The sequence below is a fragment of the Eutrigla gurnardus genome (assembly GCF_963514095.1).
Source record: "Eutrigla gurnardus genome assembly, chromosome: 2".
Taxonomy (NCBI): Eukaryota; Metazoa; Chordata; class Actinopteri; order Perciformes; family Triglidae; genus Eutrigla; species Eutrigla gurnardus.
Window position 1 is genome coordinate 22757387 of NC_139916.1, and position 21799 is coordinate 22779185.

General features: G+C 41.2%; 1 protein-coding gene across 1 annotated transcript in view; it reads left to right on the forward strand.

Annotated features, from left to right (window-relative positions):
- The window catches only part of cntn4 (contactin 4), a 148559-nt gene that overhangs the window by 40955 nt on the left and 85805 nt on the right, over positions 1-21799 (forward strand). Inside the window, exons 3-4 of the mRNA XM_084024040.1 lie at positions 1-133; positions 7542-7717. Of these exons, the coding sequence (XP_083880166.1) occupies positions 1-133; positions 7542-7717 (309 nt within the window). The remainder of the gene's footprint in view (positions 134-7541; positions 7718-21799) is intronic.

Sequence of the window (21799 nt, forward strand, 5' to 3'; positions counted from 1 at the left end):
AGAGCAGCGTCCTGCAGAGTCCTGCCTTCACCAAGCAGCCTGGCAGCATTGTGTATCCCGTGGAGACCGTGGAGAAGAACAGGGAGGTGTTGTTCAGCTGCGAAGCCCAGGGAAGCCCACCACTTATCTACCGGTGAGTGTCGGCGTCATTTGTCCCCCTCCGCACATTGTTCCTCCCCGTTGATGTCGCTTGCTTTTGTAGCGCTGACAATAACAGCTACCTTCATTTTTAGGCAAACTACCACCGATAATCGCCTCTATCTTCAACAATGCTCTTTCGCCGTTGGCTTCAGCCTTGAATATCAACAATAATCAACATTTGGAACACTTACATATCCATATATCATGTAACATGAACTTGCAACTCAACCGATAAGTGATGCTTTACACTAAAAGACTGATGAATTGGTTTGTGTGGGCGCAGACTTATCCACATCCATTAACCATCACACCTGAGTGCGTCGGCAGAGCATTCAGATACTTTTCTCAGGCAGAAGTAGCTATACTACTGTGTTAGAAGTGGAATCCTGCTTTCAAAATAGGATTTCAATTAAATGTAGCAAGAGAAAGGTAAGCGGTTTGTTCCGACTAATGCAATACTTAAATGTTGTTGTCTAACTACTTAAACAGCTAGAATCAGCACAACTTGAAGAATACTGATGGCAATTATTCTGTATTTTCTCTGTTGTCAACGAATCACATTAAAATGAAAAAGACAACAATTAATTGACCGTACTTGTAAGTATTCACAAAGCCTGATGTGTCTTATTCCTTGTTGCCATAGAGCTCCATTGTTGTCCAAAAAAAACCACACATCAGCGAGCCAGACTGTAACTAGGTGATGTGTCCCTCATTATGATGAACACTGCCACTGTAATTTATTTTTTCGTAAATCCCACATAATGCTGCTGCTGAAAACACCCAGGGGTGCTCTAAATGTGTATTAATCCACTGCTGAAAACTGTCCCCCCAAAGATAACAGCATTTACTCCTGTTTAAGTAATATGTGCTAAGCACTAAAAGTGTCCAGCTGTTTAGGAATGTCTTGCCTTTTTTAAAGTACATGATTAAGTACAAACATAATTGATGGTGACCTGTTTTAAAAACTAAGTGGAACATATGGGGTTGTGGTTAGGAGCCACAGATAGAGCACAGGAGACAGAATGCATTAAGCGACAAACACATTTGGTCCTTTTGTGGAAGGTGTTGACAATAATCAAACCTATCCTTATGTTGAATTGTTTTGTGCACATATGGTTGCAGCACAAACAGGAACTGTCAGCAGCAAATCTAGCTAAAAAGCTAGTGAAAGTTGACGTTTTGTGTTGCACATTTGCCTATATAAATAAATAATAAATAGTGGATTGGATTTGTATGGCGCTTTTTTCCAGGAGACTTAAATCGCTCTGACAGGGTTCCAGGTTCCATTCATTCACACACAGTCATACCGGTGGTGGTAAACTACAATAGTAGCCTCAGCCGCCCTGGGGCAGACTGACGGACCGTGGCTGCCATTCTGTGCCTATAGCCCCTCCAACCACCACCTCAAACATACAGCAATCCACAGTCACACGAGGCAAGCTGGGTGAAGTGTCTTGCCCAATGACACAACGACCATGACACAGTGACAAGGGCGGGGATCGAACCACCGACCCTCCGAACATTGGCCAACCCGCTCTACCAACTGAGCCACAGTTGCCCAAAAATAAAGGTATAAAAATAAAAGGAGTGGGTTCAGCCCACATTTTGCCCCCTAACTCCATTGCATTATTAGTCTCCCTGTTTACATCACCCAGAGCATTATGGGAGCAGCAGTTCCTCAGCAACACAGCCATCACACATGGAAAGTAGTTCTCTCAGTAGAGTGCAGATCTCCACCAGGTGTGTCTCCCTCTCCTCTCCCAAACAAAGAAGAGTTGAATCTCATTTAAATGTCCCTCTTGGCTCCCTTACAGTCGACAAAAACGGATCATATTGGGGAAGGAATTACTGTTTTCTTTCTGGTTCCATTTTTGATGGATGTCAGTTTTTGAGCCAACATGTGGCCTTTAAAAGACTAGGGAAGGCTTGTTGAATGAAGGAGTCAGCAGCCAATGAAATAGGTTTTTAAGAAATTGTGAATCACTGCAACCTTGAGAGGTTCTTGTATTATAAATGCACACAGATAATATGAGTATGTGAGATTAGCTGTGGACAGACAAGTACAAGTACATACATGTGCACACACACACACACACACACACACACACACACACACACACACACACACACACACACACACTCACCCTCACCACAGGCTACCCTCCACTAAGCATGGAGGCGTTTGTGCTTTTTGAGACATTATTAGTTACGGAATGTCTAATTATCCCCATCCAATATTACCTTTTTCATCAGTGGAACACTATAACAATCTTCAACTAGGCATTAGAGATTTCTAGTGTGGTGAAAACGCATTTAAAAAAAATGTCCCATCAAAATAATTTGTTTTCATTGGCCACGTTTGAGCTGCTTCTCACCACCTTCCATTTTTGGGATTTAGAAATACCAGATTGCATCTGGTATTTCGTTATTAAAAAAAAAAAAAATCAATTTCATGTCAAAGTAGAAATGAAAGTAGAATGGGTAAAATGGTTGTCAAAGCGGTGTACTGTCTTTAGGAGTGTTTAATCAGTGTCATTCTTAATAGTATACGGTAGGAAGAATACAAAGTCATCACAGAATTACGGATTTGCAGCTTCCTCGTCTGATTCAAACTATAACGATGAACCACACAACAGAGATCGCACATTGTTCTTTTGATCTCAGACAGTTTAATCCGTACATGACACTTCTGTTCTAAAACTGGAAAGTAAAGAGTTTCTAATCTTACAAAGCCTGAAGCTGCCAGTGAATTAGACTTTTCGTGGACTCAGAAAGTGTTTGGAGCTTGCGCTTTTTCGAATGTGCCTCACTTCATTGTAGTCTTAACTGTAATGAAGCAGAGAAAGTGTCCCCATCGTGCTGGGTATTGTCATGGTGTCCTCAGATTCAGTGTCCCATTCATCCTGAATGAAATTGCTCCAGGATTTGTCTCTCTTGATGCAGCAGCAAGAGAGCCTCGACTGTTGTTTCTAGCTTTAGAAACTTGTTCATCCTTCGTAAGTCAAGCCTTAGCTGATCAGGATCATAGGAATGTGTTACATGAGTTCTCTTTTGTGGTGGATTTTCCCTTCAGCCCCCCTGCTGGAAACGTGTCTTCCAGTAGCCTAAGAATGCCTGTTAAGCTTTTGCATGCACCCAGCTCATCCATCTTATGTTTTCTGCTTCAGAGTTCAAAGAGCAGCTGTTTTTTCCCCTTCTTTATTTCCCCCTCGCATGGACCATTAGTCTATTGAAAGAGTGTTGTGTTGTGTGGCAGCATCTCTGGCAAGTAAAAGTTCAAATCAATCATGTTTGCTCGCCCAAACTGCCAGGGTGAGATTTGGACGGATTGGTACATTTAATACTTGGGATTGAGCCAGTTTAGAGGATGACCTAATCAGCTGTTTCCCGTCAAGGTCGCTGTGCGGTCCTGTCAGAGCGGGCCGCCGCCTTTCTAAAGATGTGTTGCCATGTTCAGACAACAGCTAAATCATGTTCAAAGTTCATTACTGCAGAGCACGAAGCAGTGACCGTTTGAGCTGCAGTGCTTACATTTCATTCAGCAAGCGAATGTACAGTATTAACCCATATGTACTAAACCTGAATGAAAAGATAAACAACATATATTTTAGATTTTTTTTTTTTTTTAAAGGAGAAAATGGGTAGGGGGTCGCATAAAAATAAAATCTAATTTCAGTTTAAAATCTCCCAATAAATACGGAATACCATTTACGGAAGTTAGTTATGAGAAGATTAACAGATCTGTCAGAAATAAAGCTACAAATTTGAAAATAACTCTTAATATAATTGTAAACGCAACTATAAAACCTCTGATTTTGAGTTTATTTTGCGTTTCATGTTTCATATTGTTCTGTACTTTTATTTAGTCTCAATGAAATAAAAAACAACAACAATATATGTGTATATAAAATGAACACAATCTCATTCATTATACATCAGATCACAATATGTTCCAAACAATTATGGATATCCCCCTAAAAGAAGGGGAAGAGGTTCTTCACTGAGGTCTGCATGACTTGTGGCTTTGAGGCTGTGAAAGCAGTATGTCTCTCAGCGCTTGAGGTGCTTAACTCTGTGCTGCCATGCTGGCCTGCCCAGATAGTTGCAGACCGTCGGACAAGCAGGGTTCCCAGTGCGAACAGCATAGCCATGTTCATATACCTTGTCCTTTTATCTACGTAAAAACATCCAAGCCTGTAGACGACTTGGATGGGTGGTGTTACAGTTCACGAAACATAGAATTGTCCTGTGAGGAATATTTTAAAAAACACAATTTTACTGCTAGTTTTATTGTTTGTAGGACACATGGAACTGTTCCTGTGGAACACAGAAGATGCAATGAAAGTTTTTCCTGGAAACAAATATTTTGGCAATATGGTAAATGGTATGGTAACTGGAAATGTTTTTTGGATGCCACGCGCTATGTATGAGGGCATATGATTTATTTTCCCCTCTGGGAGGGCCAGTCATTTCTCTGGCCCCTGAATTTTGGTTGCCAATAGCTCCGTAGAGAAGTTTCACACTTGTAGTCACATCAGGTCACAATCTATTGGCCCAAAGCAGACAGATTCTGAATCGAGTAATTGCTGCAGAGGCAACATGCATGTGCAAGAGGGATTTCAATCTAATCCTTGTATGTAATTTGACCTCTAAAAAGTGGCTGTGCTTAGAATGCAGCGCGATATGGAGCTCCAGAAGACTGCAGCTCCACACAAACCCCCCTTGGTGCTAAAAGTTGAAATGGTTCTAGCTTACATAAGCACACTTCATATTTTGTTTTTACAAAAGAATAGATTAGCTGTGCATATAAAAATACATAGACATTGATTTTTGCAGATGTTGTTAAACAGGTACATTATTCAACCTATAACGTGTTTAAAAACGCCTTCATCATTTCAACTCGACTCTAAATATTTCAATTTTGTTGTGGGTTTGGGCAGCTAACTTTCTTACTTTGTATCTGCGTGTTCCGTGTTGGTGGAAGTCTGTGAACCTGTCACCGTGACAACACATTTGTTTCTTTCTCAGCCACAGATTGCTTGATTTGAGCCGTTTTAAGATTGCATTTAGAATCAAAGTGAAAACGAACTTTAGCTGCAACTATGTGTTGTACAAACGCCTCAAAGCACCAAGCTTAAGAAAAGGAACAGACCGCCTAACATTCACAGCCTCGTAAGCCAGATGGTGTTGTATTATGCCACTGTGTACACGGCCTGTTACATGATTGCATAAAGCATGTGCCTAACAAATGCAACTGCTGTTAAGGCCTGCTTGCCAGCATAAATCATTGTAAATGGATATATTAAATAAGCGAGTTGATATGTGTTTAGTGTAATCTGCTGCTCCAAACTTCCCATAGGCGTGACGGTCACTCGATTCACAGTTCCCTCTCATGCTGTTCTTGAACTGGTCTCAATTTATCCGTAGTTAGAATGTGCTCGCGTTTCACACAAATTAGAGTATCTGTCACTTAGTGGCTTTAAAGTTGTGAACTAATTGGTTTAAAGTGGCAAGAGCTGTCATAGGACATTCAATTTGTCACAACAGAACATTGGCATCTCCTTGTGAGCAATTATCTTGAACTACCGCTATGTTTGACTTCCACACACGTATTGCATTAAGGGATTCACAATATCTGTCTCCAACCTTTTCAACATGGAGACATGATTAGTCACTCAGAGGTGTCAAAACATTTTCCAGGCTCAATTAGCAATCCAGTCTAATGTTTTAGAAAAGTCGAGGATAAGGCATCGAATTGACAACTGTCAGCGGAAATCATTTGGTTTCTAAACTGGCGCCCGACTTAACAGCTTCAGTATGAGGAGAATGTAGCTGGATCCCTCAGAGTGGTTATGAATGAGAAAAGGCTGCTTTCATATTTGACATCCCTTCTCAGAAGCCACTATCTGAGCCTGGTGCCGAGGTTCGGCACGCCGCTCTCCTCCCCTCCCCTGTCCGCATTGCTTTTTTGTATCCAAGTCAAAAGGTTGTTACTTGGCCGCAAGATATTTATGTTGATTATTGTTTGTTCCACCTCAGCTGCAAACGGATCGCTGCTGTAGTCCTGCGAGACCGCAGCCACCACCCCCCCTCAGGCTCTTCTCTATTGTGTGTAGTAATAAGGCTCTTGAGAGTGGGCACTTACTTATGACTGAACCAGAGAAGGGCCACGAAAGACCATTTTGCTCTCCACACACTTTGTCTATTAAAATAACTACAATAAGGTCTGCAGAAGCGCTTTGTGAGCACCGCGATGCCCTGGCTCACAAGTATTCTGCCGTTTTGTGAGGCGCTTCAATGCGGGTTGGCCGGGTAAGCAACACAGTCCCACATTGTTTTTTCCACGTAATCAGCTCCTGACTGTGTTGTATGTGATGATCCTGTACTGACTCCAGCAGCCACAGCGCCTAACACACTACCATTCTTGCAACCAAATAAGCAATTGAGTCCATTCTACAGGGGGCACTATCCTATAAAAGATGCAATATAGCCAGCAAATACCCCACTGATAACGCAGAAAGTGTCTCATGCCTCAGGGCACCAAATTGGCTCACCACGGAGAGCTGGATGACAGTGCACACAAACAGCTTTGCGCAACTTCTGTCTACTGTGTAAAAGGGTTTTAGCAAAGCTCTCTATTTTCACATCAAAGCTGCTTTCTTTTACAAACGTAACAATACGCTGTTTTCCCAGCTGAATCTGAAATAATTTGGAGACAATTAAAAAAGCTGAAGGAAAATTCAATGTAACCTAGAAGAAATAATCAGCCACCAAATAAACTCTGATCCTAATCAAATCTGCATTGTCCACTTTACGATAAAGGGTGAAATCCTCCTTTCATGCTTATTTGTCTGTGCAGAGCCTGCTATTGCCATGATGGTTATACATCATTGGTAACAACTAACAGCATATTTTTGTTTGTTTGTAAGTTATGGCTTGAAACCTTTTTTTTTCCTGAAATGACTGGGTCTCCTCCCACCTGTGTCTTTTTCTTCTAATAAGATACATCTGTGTGGAGAGATTGAATAATCTGTTGCCATTTTAAGTGAATTATAACCTTGGTTGATCACCGCTAACTCAAACGATTATCCCATGGACTGGACTAGAATGCAAAGTGTGAAGGGAAGGTTGCAGGCATTTGTTTTAATTGTCGCACCATAATGATTAAGCTGCATTTTTATGTGGTTTGACTGGGGTCTGGCAAGATAGATGGCCTGCAATGCTATCTGTTCTCAGGTAATCAAGTCCTTGGCACCACAGTGGTTCGCCGCTGCTTAGATTAACACAAAGCCACAGGGCATGATTTCTGGGCCCTCACTCTACACTCCCAATATACAAACAACAGTTTATTTACAGTTTTTTCAATTTGTTTATATTATATTTACTTTTTTTTTTTTAAGGTGGAAACTGAATGGCACGGAAATCAGTCCTAAATCTGGATCGCATTACAGTCTCTCTGGAGGCAACCTCAGAATCAGCCACCTGAACAAGGACCTAGATGCTGGAACGTATCAGTGCCTCGCCTCCAACATTTTCGGGACCATCGTCAGCAGAGAGGCCAGCCTGACCTTTGCATGTGAGTTATGTTTTGTTTATTGCTTTTCTGTCCGTTTTTTTTTTTTTGTGGCTTCTGAGCTGCCACTAAAAAAGGGGTGCAGCAGAAAAAATGCCATGGTGGGTTCTTCTTGATAACATGGAAACGTCTCTCAGGGGAACTGGTAATTCCCTGTTTGTGCTGACTCAAGTTTACTCTCAGTCATCACTACAGATCAAACACGAACCTAGAAACTAATCCAAGTGAAGGGCTTTATGGGTAAATAATAGAACTGCCATGAGTGTTGCTTTCTGCTATTAAAGGAACAGAGTTGTAAAAGAAGTTTAACTGAAAGTGTTACTGTAAAAATAACAACGCATCAAATGACAGTGTCACATGTCAGAGTTAGGTAAGAAGTGTTATACAAGACATTTGGTGAATAACAATAAACAGCAAACAAAGAAAATAAAGAAAATAAAACTAATTATGCAAAAGTCAAGAAATGTAAATACAATAAAAAAAATCTGTTTAAGTCCAAAAATTCCCACTTTGAAAGATAATTGTCCAAAAGATGTAAGGAAAATCCAATGCAGAGAATGTGAATGCATTAATGTGAAATGCAAAAGGTGCTGCCCATCCTTCTGAGCACACAGAGAATTACCACCTGAATCTACAACTCCCCTCTTTACAGAGATTTACAGTGAGTCCAGCTCATTGTAAACTTTGCTGTTGTGGTTGCGGTAAATGTGTGTGTGTGTGTGTGTGTGTGTGTGTGTGTGTGTGTGTCATTGTCCTAGTTGAGTCTTTTTGAGATTTTGTCAAGTCATCAAATTTATGACTTGAGTTTTACTAGAGCCCAAGTCATGTGACTCACCTCTGCTTCCTATACTTACAATGTCATCTAACATAACGTATGTTATTTTCAACCACTGCAAAGCATAAAAGTACACCAAAATAAATAAACATTTCAACATGCAAAGTCAGCTTTGCAGATTGATGTTTTTTTTACTGATGTGTGGCCATCATGATGATAGAATGTTTGACTGATCTCTCTGAGTCTAACTGACAGCCTCTGGACTTCATAATCCTAAAGCAGGAGGAAGTCAATAAAAGCAGACTGTATGTGCCAGTTATTGGACGGGCGTGAATGATGACATTAACCGCAAGTGAGTGATCGCTTGCTCTGATTAGATTCGGAGGTTTAGCGTTTGGGGACAAGGCCACCAATATGTCTCGGGCCATTTGTTTGGTCCCCTGATAGGATGACACTTCCATCAATTGTTGGGCTCTGACCTTACCAGCCTTCAGTTGTTGTCACAGAGTCAGGACGTGAATGTATGACTGAGTGTCATCCATCTTCTTTATGACTCTTGGTGTTGCTTAATTAACTCCACAGCATGATTGACTGGTGTAGGTTCAAGTGAATAATTTAAAGGGCAAGTGGTATTACTAGAGAGTGCCATGTAATTCTTTATAGAAATTTGAGCAAACTCAAGTATGTGAGTTTTTCTCCAGCAGGGAAGTCAGGCAGAGATATTCTGCTCCCGTATCACAGACTACCAGTCAAATACACACCTTTAGGTGCAAGTGTTGTTTCAGCGCGTATCATCTTTCCCTCCAGTAAAGAGCATGACCTTTTGGAGGTAATTAGTTTTACGTGTAATTTGACTATGAGCTCGAGACAAGACAGATTTCCAGCCTGCTCACACCTCTCAAAAGCTCAGTGGTAATGCCAGAGCCAAAAAGGGAGTAATCATTTGGAACTATAAAAACTCACATCTGTTGCACTTGAAAGGTCAAAAATCAAGAACCTTACATAATCTAATATCTGCCGGTTTTTTAGAGCATTTAACTTTCTGTAGTTGCATTTCCTGTTGAAATAAGAGTTTTCTGTTGAAAAAATGTAAAATGATGTAATAGTAGGCCTACCGCTTCATTGGAGGGAATTCGGATTTACACTCAATCCTAGATTTTTTTTTTATTTATATAAAAACACAACAAAGTTTTGTTTACTATTGTTAAAGGATACGTTTGTGATATTCCATATTCGCTGCTCACATATCCACGAAATGAACAAAACCAATGATGAAATTATGCTAACCAGTATTGTCTATCTAGCGCTGTCACTAATTCCTTAAACTATTAAAAACACATCAATGAGCCACACTGTTTAAACCAGATGACATGCACTGTGATTTTTTTTAAGTCAGTCCAACGCACACCATCCTGCCAATGTGAACATCAGTCGAGCAATAGGTGGCAATAGGTGCCGCCCTCTCTGATGGAAACAGATTTTTATTAAAATAAAATTCCAAAATAATTGTTTAAACTAAATAATTAATTCTCATTTTACCAATAATGTGTGTTGAATGATCAAGAATGCGCCACACACACATAGCGTAGTCAAATTTGCTTAGCTTGGGGCGCTGAAAATATCGGCCCAAGTATATCGTTAAGTATCGCAGCAACTACATATGAATAATGACGTCAAGCTAGCCATGCTAGGCAGGACTAGCATAGCTGCACAGCTGGATGAAGGACACTGGATTTTGGTGAGAAAATGCAATAAAGAGGTTGACAAGAATAGACATATTTTGACGAAGATCATTGATTTTGTGAAATTCTGTGGAACTTTTGAGCTGGTATTGCGAGGCCATGATGAGACAGCATACTCCGACGACCCCGACATTTTAGGGATTAGTAGATCTTGTGGCGTTGCTGGGGGGCGTGTTAGAGGAGCACCTTTTAAAGGCACCTCAAAGAAGGTTCAAAACTAACTTTTGGACTGCATGCTGTCGGTTCTTCGAGACTAAATTCTGGAGGATGTAAAACGGGCAGATTATAGCTATTCAGGCAGATGAAACAACAGCTACTCATTGTCAGCTGGTGCTTGTCCTATGTTACATCGACAGCCTGAATAAAGTCCGGGAGCGTTTTTATGAGTTCATCCAGCTTCCCAACGCAACCGTTGACACAGTCTCCATTGCGTTGTTGGAAAGGCTGAAAACTATTCTTCCTGAGGGACAACAGGGAAAACAAAGGTCTATGACGGAGCTGCCGTGATAAGAGGAGCAACAGGTGGCGTGCGGTGCAAGGTTCAAGACGTGTACGGGAGTGCCCACTACATACACTGTTATGCTCATTAGCTGAACCTGATAATGTAGCAGGCTGGGGGTTTTGAGAGAATGCTAGGCTGGGTGAACCCTGCCTGAACTTCCGGGAAATTTGGATTTCGCTCGGCAGTTTAGGCTGGACACCCTCAGGCTTACTTTCGCTGTTACATTGCCAGAATCTTTGGCTCCAATCAGAAACGGCCATTCTCTCCTGGCACGCTATTGGCCGGTGACGTGACGATGACGAAACATAATGGGCATCGTTCATTTGAACGATGCCCATTGATCCCGCCTCTTGAGCAGTAGAAACAAAGCGCAGCTTCCCGGCCATTCTCTCCTGGCACGCTATTGGCCGGTGACGTGACGATGACGAAACACAATGGGCATCGTTCATTTGAACGATGCCCATTGATCCCGCCTCTTGAGCAGTAGAAACAAAGCGCAGCTTCCCCAGACTAATGTTCAATCTTAAAAGATTGACCTTAGTATGGTGAAAACCAGACTAAGAGAATGCTGGAAGACGAAGATTTTTGTTTTTTCCTGGCATTTTTTCACAAGATCATGTCACATGTAGACATGCTGTTTAACCAGCTGCAGAAGAGGAACATCGACTCTGTCTACATCACAGGAGTCATTCAGAGGTTCACCAACAGCATTCAAGTTATCAGGTAGGCTGTGTCATTTTTCACATTGACTAAATTGCATGTCTGAACAAGGTAGAATACTCATCATTTTTATAATAATAACTACAATTTTAAAGACAATGAATTCTTCTGGGATGAGCTAGTAGAAATGTATTAATGTATTGACAATACACAGTGCTGGAGTACTTTTATATCTCCAGCAGGTTGGTTTCTGAAGCCCTAATTGTGTACAGTGACTTATGTATCATCTGTTTTGTATCAGGGACTCTGTTCCTCCATCTGTGCAGCAGCCATCCACGAAGAAACGGAAGGCACTAGGCCCACAGGAGCAGCACCGGTTAGCTACAGAGGTAAGCTGTAACATTGTTCTATTTACAGGACATGATGCGTTTTACCTTTGGTTAGCCTACGCATTTTATACTCTGAACTATTCACACACAGCTACTGGAGAAAGTAAACACACCAAAATGTTTAGATGTATTTTTTTCACAATGATATTTAACAATAAGATGTTCTTGTTTGTCATACAATTATATGGCCAGCTTGTAAATCGATACTAATGATATTTACAGGGTGAGATTTTAACACTTAATTCTACTGTTTATAATGTGTAGTGACTTTTTTCTTAAATTATGTATAATTTCTTAGGCATGCAATACCATTCTGAGGCATGCCAAGGAGAGGTTCTCTTCCACCAAGCACCTCATCAGTGCCACTCTGCTGCAAGGAGACTTGTTTCCCCAACACAGCGCAACATTCCCGGATTCAGCACTGGAAAGCACTGTGGAAGCCGACCCACTGGACAAGGCCAAACTGAAGACAGCACTGAACCTGGTCTACGGAAATTAAGAGTTCAAGGCTTGCGGTGGTGCATTGGCTCTCTTCCAGGTTTTCATGGAAAACCACCTCCAGGACACATTCAGTGAGACTGTAAGTCTCCTAAAGATTCTCATCACCACACCGATGACTACAACAGAATCAGAGAGGTGCTTCTCTACTTTAAAGAGGATAAAAAACATTCCTTATGAACACCATGGCACAAGACCACCTGAACGCACTGGCTATGCTCTCCAATTTTTCTTTGTGTGTAGTTATTTTTAAACATCGTCCACCTGTAAATGTCTCTCAAGAATTTAAATTTAGTATGCAGAACATTCACTAATATACATCTCATATCATTGTCATTATCTGTCAAACTGTTGATTTCTAAAGGGCAATTAAATAATTATTGTTTATCCCTAAAACAATGGTATCTTTTGGTTTGTGTTTTTTTAATTGGGCTAGTTACCGAAAGCTTCTGGCACATACACGCCCAACCTAGAATATTTTTCACCAGCCGCCGTGTATGAATACACTTGTTAGAGCTTAAAACACAAGTAAAGTATAACTCTTTGTGCAGTTTCCTTCTTGCTTTAGCAATAGTTTATAGATAGATATGAAGGATAGATTAATTTTAAACCATTCTGGTGGAATCCTTTTTTAATAATAGAGGCAGCCAGGTAGTGAGCGATCACTCCTCTTTATGTGATCCATTTCCTCCCGTCACCTTATATGAACAGCTGCCCGGTCACATGGCAAATGTTTCATTTGAAATGGCCAAAACAAGCGTTACTTCAACAGATTTGTAGTCTGACCCAGGATCAAATTTGATGCGGTGGACTGTACAGCATCTTCAGTTGTCTGTAAATGTGTTCCTGTAGAAATTGTTAGAGACATACTGTATGATAGATGCTCCACATATCCAATATATAGTGAACTATATAGATTAGATTTAACAATATGTTGCAGCAGATATGAGGAAAAAACAGAGAAGCCATTCTGGTATCAGGGAAATGGAACCTTATTTTACGCTGACACACTTTTTTACACGATACGATGAGTTTGATACAGGAGGTCAAACATCTCAACATTGCAAATACAAGTTAAATCACTGATAGTGGAGGAAATCCTTCTCATATCAGCAGTGGCTCAGCCAGTTCTTCTTGTCCTGCATGCTCGAGTAGTAATCTCTGTTATCTTAAACGTGGACCCCATGAGCCAGATGTTCTTAATAACATGATGTTATTAGAAATAAAAAAATAGATATGTGGCGTTCCTTTTGCTGGAGCTGTCATGAGACCAGCCGGCCCCGTGGCGCTGACCACGAACACACCTCTTTATGTTGCATGTTAGCATATCCCCAGTGTGAGGCAATAATATATAATAGAATTTCATATTCGCTGATACATTTGTTATTTTACAAGTAGAGAATGAGGAGAGAATCGTTGTTCAGCGGGTATGCTCTGCCTTCTAATTTACTCATTTAGCTCCGAGTGTGAGAGATTTCTGCCTCTTCTTTAATTAAATAGGCATCAGTGGTGACTTAATCTTGTTCCTGGTGAGTAATCTTTCTAAAAGGCATTATTGGTGTTGTTGAAGTCACAACGCGTCGTCACAACACAATTACGGTGTCGTTTCACTTTGTTGGTCTTAACTTGGACATTTACAACCACATTTTAATCAAACATTTCAAAGTCATATTGCTTGGATATTCAAAGTAAACGGAAAAACCCCACAGACTAAATTCATATCCGCTACGCTGTGCACAAGTGTAGTTCTTCCTGCAACTGTACATGTTGTATATTCTATAGAGAAAACTCAACATACTAAACAACAAAAAATCGGCTTTTCTGCAAGATGGTATGTCTCGGTTAACGCTTGTTAGTCTGCATGCTCCACGACGCCTCCAAGGTTATTCTTTGAAATTGGCGGGGCTCCAAGCGCTTCAGCATCCCTCTCCGTGTCACAAACTTTTGATGGATGATGCTACTCCTCGCGAGGGTTGTGGCTGTCTACCCCCTGAGGCAAGGATAACTGATGGGCAATGGGGGCTTCCACTCAATACTTGCTGCCCTTGATTAGTATGTCTATTGATTCTATATCAGTGATTATGTAAAAGATGTACACCCATAATTCATACTGATGAACAGGCTGTATATTCAATATCAGAATTACAGCATGGGCTTCTTACTGTATATAGGTGGCTCTTTGAAGGCAATGACAAGCTTTGGAAGTTTCCACCAAGAAAAGAACATTCTTGAAAATAGAGCTTGCCTTGAAACGTGATCCGCGTTTGCGTAGGAGTTTATATTCACTATGTGTGTGTGTGTGTGTGTGCTGTATACTGTAGCGTCTCTTCTGTGTCACGCGATCATATTTTGCTAGGCATATAGGGGTGAGAATTCCTAATGTCACCAGAGTGGGCTTTAAAGCCTTGAGGGGAAACATGGATACCTCATTTAAATGCAAATAAATCCTCCATAGACTCCTCTCAGCTGTTGTGATAATGTGGAGTAAGTATATTGACTTAGTTAATGAGGTGTAAATAGCTAATGGGTGTACTCTCTGGATTTTACTTTTCATCTGCAGTACACCATCAAGATATCACTCTCAGGGACCTGCTATAAGGTGGCACAGCATACTTTGGAATGACTAAACCTCGTTTTGAGATGCGTAACCATCCAGGCCAACAAATACTACGAAAGTGTGTATAACAGTCATCGGTATATAATGGAAAGGTCTACACAGCTCACTGCTCTTTTGAATAGTTATCTTTTGTGCATTCCCCTACGCACCAAAATTCCTAAGTTATGGGTTTGGGTTAAAATAAGTAGGCTACATTAACAGTCATGGCATTAGTTAAGTACATAAGTTGCTGAACAAAAATAGGTCAAAAATAATGTTGACTTGGTCCTGGTTTCACAGGACACAAACAGCGGCTCCCTGTGGCCAAAGCTCTGTTGTTTTGACCCATCCAATCAAAGTCAATACAGAAGTGTTTTAAACCTTCATTCTTTGGCCATGGGGGGGGGGGCGACTCCTCTGGTTGAAAAGACATCTGATTATTTCGAACTCTATGAGAAAATGACCCTCCTTCTCACTTGATTTGTTGCCCCAGCAACCATTGTAAACATGAGTTTGTGGTTGTGGATGGTGATTTTGTGGTTATTTTGGTGAAAGTAACACAAAGTTAGTGTTATCAGTAATTCATTACTCTACACAGTAATAATGTAGATATTGCTTTTAAATAAAAGTAACAGGTAGTATATCTGTTTTCTCAACTTCTTCAAATATGTCGAGCCTCTGCTGCATGGATTGTGTCCTTTCTCTGTTTAATGGGGATTTCTCAATTCCCATTTTTACGAAATTGCTATTATAAATATCAGCAAAACAAAAAGATCCTTTATGAAGATAAAAAATATGCTAATTTCCCTCTGTGTACACTTTGATGAATGCTCTTACACTTTTTTGATCACTGTTGCTCCTCTATAGACTTCCCACTACTAAAAAAATGTGCATGTGTGTGAATTTGTTGTTTGCTATGATTTTCAGATTTTTGAGGAATCATATTTAATAATTTGATAATAATCATTTTGAATTAAGTAATTTTCTTTTTGGTGCATAACCTGTTCAAACTCAATGGAAGCAGTTCCCTTCTAAGATATGAAAAGTTAAAGGCAATCAAGAAGTATGTGCAGTTGCCAATTTATGAGGCATACCTAGCCAGAACTAATGGAGCCTAACACAATAGTCCTACAATTGATTCTATACCTCCAGGCTAAAATGTTCATATTCCTAATTTTTAGGGGAGCATTTGACTGTTGAATTATACTGATGGGTGATTCTAATATTTGTTAAGCTATTCATTTCCACCAAGCCTGTATAGGCTGTATGCAATTCGATAGTACCATAAACACAAACCCCATGAAATGTAATAAACACCTAGTCATATATTTACATGTGATTATATTCTCTATAAGAACAGTGTACAAACAGAGCGTTGACACACACACACACACACACACACACACACACACACACACACACACACACACACACACACACACACACACACACACACACACATTATCCACTTGAAGACAAAGAGCATCCTTAAGGAGTCTCAGGTTGTAATAAATCTCACGGTCACGGTTGGACAGGCTTGTTGAAGTATGATAAGTTGTGCTGGCATTTGGAAAGCTCGTGTGTCTGCGATGTGATCATCAGCCTAATCGGGATCATTGTTTGTAATGCCAGCCCAGGTTTGCAATAATTAATGCTAATGGATCTAGATGGGGCATCACGTTTACTTGTTCCGAAGCTATTAATCATTGTTAACCACTTCCCTTTTGAAAATTACACCGTAGCTTTTGTGTAAGCTCGGTGCAAAACAGTTTTTTTATGGAAATTTGAAAGGAGTTATGTTCACTGCTGTTCCTTTATGTGACAAAATTTAATGGATGTGTTATTTGAGATGTCCCTTGAAGGCAAACTGTGCGCTTTCATGCTTCCTTTTGAGCTCAAAGAGAACATGTGCACAGCTGTGTGCGCTCTGAAAAGGCATGCCTTTGGTGAAGCCCCCCCACGATGTCCAACCCTGCATCTAAAATGATGCCTTTGCACCGCTCCACTCGAGCACTTTCACAACAATGCTTCTTTTGCTCTTTTTTATTTTTGCAGTTGAGAGTGGATGGATGGAGAGGAGGGAGGACTGTGTGTGTGTTGGTGTTTACCAGTATTGCGGCATGCTTTCAGCACGGCGAGGCCACGTCTTTGGATCTGGACAGGGACAATCAGTGGCTTTAGTGAAGCAGACATCGCCACTTCACAAATCACAACAGCTTTGATCTCACCCAAAAATAATGCCAAAAAGACTTTTTTGGGGAATAAATTCAATACCTTAGATGTCTCTTGCTCTTGTCCACTTTGTTCTGTAGGCTCGTATTTTGAGGAGGCTTGGGTGCTTTTATCTAACCTTCTATCGTGCCTTCAGATGAAAGTAAGTGGTGGTGATACTAAAAAAAAGAGCTTCAGTTGCCATTTTGGAGTGGCCCGGGTTGTTTCGACAAGACAAAAAAAAAGAGAGAATACCCAACAGTATTTTATCCATCAATTCGAGCTGTGATTGGATAAGAAAAGACTGTCTTCTTGTATAAAAGGACAGCCAAAATAAATCATGTAACTAAAGGTGCAGAGGTGCAGATATTTCAGCTCTGAGCTCCCGTCAATGATCTCCAATGAGCAACAACAACCAGAGATGAAGCCAACTGACAACAGGGAAGTCAATTAGCTTTGCTTCATTAATCACCTTTGAGTGACAGCCTAGAGATAACCAGACAGCCAGTGTTCCTTGTAAAAGCTACAGAAAAGTAACAATTTGTAAAATATGACAAGCTATAAAAATAAATGGCCTCATTTAAGCGCGGAGGCCAGATTGAGAGCTTACACACGTCATAAACCTCCAAGAAAGTATCTTAAATTCAGATCCTCACACATCTTTGCTCTGTCTTTCCCTTTTTTTCCCTCCCTTTTGGTTGAGTTGGTTACCACACTGCCGGTGTCGGACAACTTTCTCACACGCAGGAAAATATAATTTGAAGGGGCATTGATTTGAAGACTAAAAACGACTATGGACAGGGAATTTGTCAGCGTTTCTATGGACTGCACTCAGATACTCAATTATTCTGGTGTGAAGATGGCGTGTTGTTTTTTCCAGTGTGGGGAGGGACAAACAGATTCATAAATCAAAAGAGTAGATTTACATGCTATGAGCAGTTTAATCCTGCACTCCTTTGCCCACTTTGACAGTTTCTAAATAATTGAGGCTTTGATATGCAGCCTGGACATGAGAAACCGACCTACAATTTGAATTACTTAGTGCTGCAGATGTAGGGAAAGCCTTGTTATTCTTTGGATTGGAGACTTTGAATGACAAAGCGTGGAGCTTTTACAGTCACTGCGACTAGAATTCAGAACATGACTCTGAATGAGTCATAGAGTTCTCAATGGGCCTGAAAATTACAGCCCGACCCGACCCGGCCCGCGGGTTTTTAAACCCGAACCCGACGCAGCCCGACACACCAGCATGAATTGTCGGCCCGAACCCGACCCGAACCCGACCCCCCGCGCGCCTGCATTGTTTTCCTCATACACTTGTTATCACGATCAGACAGACAGCAGACGTGAATTCAAATGAAACTTTATTTAAAATTAAAAGATTTAACACAAACAACCGAAACTTTAAATAGCCTATATAAATAAATATGCCGTAAATAAATATTAAATTAAATCTTCACACAATATAAAAATAACTCAAACACTTCAATCAGGCAACTATTTCACACCACACATCGTAAACACTAAAATGGACACACAATAGGCATCTAAGTGGAGGTTTATAAGGCATCGTGGAGGAACAGTAGTGCGTCCACAGTGGATGGACTGAGGCGCGTCCTCCTCTCCTCAATGGTACGGCCAGCCACACTGAACAGTCTCTCGCTGCTGCTGCTGCTGGCTGGCACACAGAACTAGAGACGCACTCACGGCCAGGCTATAGGCGTGAGTGCGTCACGCAGCGTCGTCAGGTGTGCGTCTGCCCCATGAAGCAGGCAGCCAGATTGACCAAACGTGAACAGCGATGATTCACAGCAAACAATATATAATTTACAACCTACAATTTTTTTTATTTTTTATTTTTTATTTTTTAATGAAATGTGTTTTATAAAAAAAGGAAGCCCGAGGCCCGACCCGACCCGGCTCATTTGCGTATTTTTTCGGCCCGGACCCGGCCCGAAACTTCGGGTCCCGTAGGGTTTGTCGGGCTGGGCCGACCCGTTGAGAACTCTAATGAGTCATCTAATTATGGCAACACAGGGCTGTATGCTTGTGGTATAGTTCAGTGATTTCCTCATTGTTTCATGACTCCTGAGAAGAAATGTAAACTTGCAACCTGTCATCTCAGCTTGTACATGACTGAGCAGTGACATTAAAAGTTTTTGTCCTGAAGAGGTTAAAATTGTACGTTAGTACTTGAAGTGTTATTTACTTATTTTTCATGCATTTCCCAGCAATACAGGCAGGCGACCAGTGCACCTGTGTGAGCACCTGCAGGCAACAAAGCTACTTGGTTAGGTTTAAGATTAGTCCAAATAAATATGGAAGTGGCGTGTTACATGACAAATAATTCAGTGTTGTTGCTCCATTGTGCTCTGTTGACCTGTTTTTTTTTTATTTTGAATATCTTTTTTCTCTCTTATTTTTCCATGTTTTCCTAAACATTAACTATATTGTGTATGAATGCTTTGAAATTTGATCACACCTTTGCTGTTTCTCTTGATTTTGTTTACTTTATTCCCTGGCTTGGTTTTAAGCATTCAATTTTAAAGAGTCAAGATAATTGATGTGGGTTATAAGAATTATAGTGCATTATTTTTCATCGTTATACAACAGCGTGTGACAGCAGCCTGATAAGGGCCATTTTCATGGTTTCAAAAGAGATCATTACTCACCCTTTTTACTAGCATACTCTTCATTTTTAAATCAAAATAATATCTCAACATGTCAAGCTTTATAAAATTCTGTCCGAGTGTTATTTAGAGTATACTGCTAAACTGGACGACTGAGGATAAACAATCTTAATGAAACACTCGGTGAATCCGTTTTTGTTGCACGAGGTGGGCAACTGGAGCACAAACGCTACTACACTCAACAAAAATATAAACGCAACACTTTTGTTTTTGCTCCCATTTTTCATGAGATGGACTTAAAGATCTAAAATTCATTCCAGATACACAATATTACCATTTCTCTCAAACATTGTTCACAAATCTGTCTAAATGTGTGATAGTGAGCACTTCTGCTTTGCTGAGATAATCCATCCCACCTCACAGGTGTGCCACATCAAGATGCTGATCTGACATCATGATTAGTGCACAGGTGTACCTTATACTGCCCACAATAAAAGGCCACTCTGAAATGTGCAGTTTTGTCTCACAGCAAAATGCCACAGATGCCACAAGCATTGAGGGAGCGTGCAATTGGCATGCTGACAACAGGAATGTCAACCAGATCTGTTGCTCGTGCATTGAATGTTCATTTCTCCACCATAAGCCGTCTCCAAAGGCGTTTCAGAGAATATGGCAGTACATCCAACCGGCCTCACAACCGCAGACCACGTGTAACCACACCAGCCCAGGACCTCCACATCCAGCAGGTTCACCTCCAAGATCGTCTGAGACCAGCCACTCAGACAGCTGCTGAAACAATTGGTTTGCATAACCAAACAATTTCTGCACAAACTGTCAGAAACCGTCTCAGGGAAGCTCAACTGCATGCTCGTCGTCCTCATCGGGGTCTTGACCTGACTCCAGCTCGTCGCCGTAACAGACTTGAGTGGGCAAATGCTCACATTCGATGGCGTCTGGCATGTTGGAGAGGTGTTCTCTTCACGGATGAATCTCGGTTTACATTGTTCAGGGCAGATGGCAGACAGCGTGTGTGGCGTCGTGTGGGTGAGCGCTTTGCTGATGTCAATGTTGTGGATCGAGTGGCCCATGGTGGTGGTGGGGTTATGGTATGGGCAGGCATCTGTTATGGACGAAGAACACAGGTGCATTTTATTGATGGCATTTTGAATGCACAGAGATACCGTGATGAGATCCTGAGGCCCATTGTTGTGCCATACATCCATGAACATCACCTCATGTTTCAGCAAGATAATGCACGGCCCAATGTTGCAAGGATCTGTACACAATTCTTGGAAGCTGAAAATGTCCCAGTTCTTGCATGGCCAGCATACTCACCGGACATGTCACCCATTGAGCATGTTTGGGATGTGCTTGACCGGCGTATACGACAGCGTGTACCAGTTCCCACTAATATCCAGCAACTTCGCACAGCCATTGAAGAGGAGTGGACCAACATTACACAGGCCACAATTGACAATCTGATAAACTCTATGCGAAGAAGATGTGTTGCACTGCATGAGGCAAATGGTGGTCACACCAGATACTGACTGGTTCTGAGTCCCCAGACCCCCAATAAAGCAAAAAAAATGCACATTTCAGGGTGGCCTTTTATTGCGGACAGTCTAAGGCACACCTGTGCACTAATCATGATGTCAGATCAGCATCTTGATGTGGCACACCTGTGAGGTGGGATGGATTATCTCAGCAAAGCAGAAGTGCTCACTATCACACATTTAGACAGATTTGTGAACAATGTTTGAGAGAAATGGTAATATTGTGTATCTGGAATGAATTTTAGATCTTTAAGTCCATCTCATGAAAAATGGGAGCAAAAACAAAAGTGTTGCGTTTATATTTTTGTTGAGTGTAGATACCATCCTGGGGGCCCACACTCCATCGACACGGCTAGCCGGGCCCCGCCCCGCTTTGTTGCACCTTCTCAGCTGTGGACTCGTACAAGTTCCAATTGTTTTTTTAATGTGAAGTAATCCATCGTTGGTGTCATCTGTGTGTAGAGACCAGGATGGCTTTAGGGCTGCCCAGGCTGCTTTTGTCAGCTGCTCTATCTGACTGAGCTGAAGT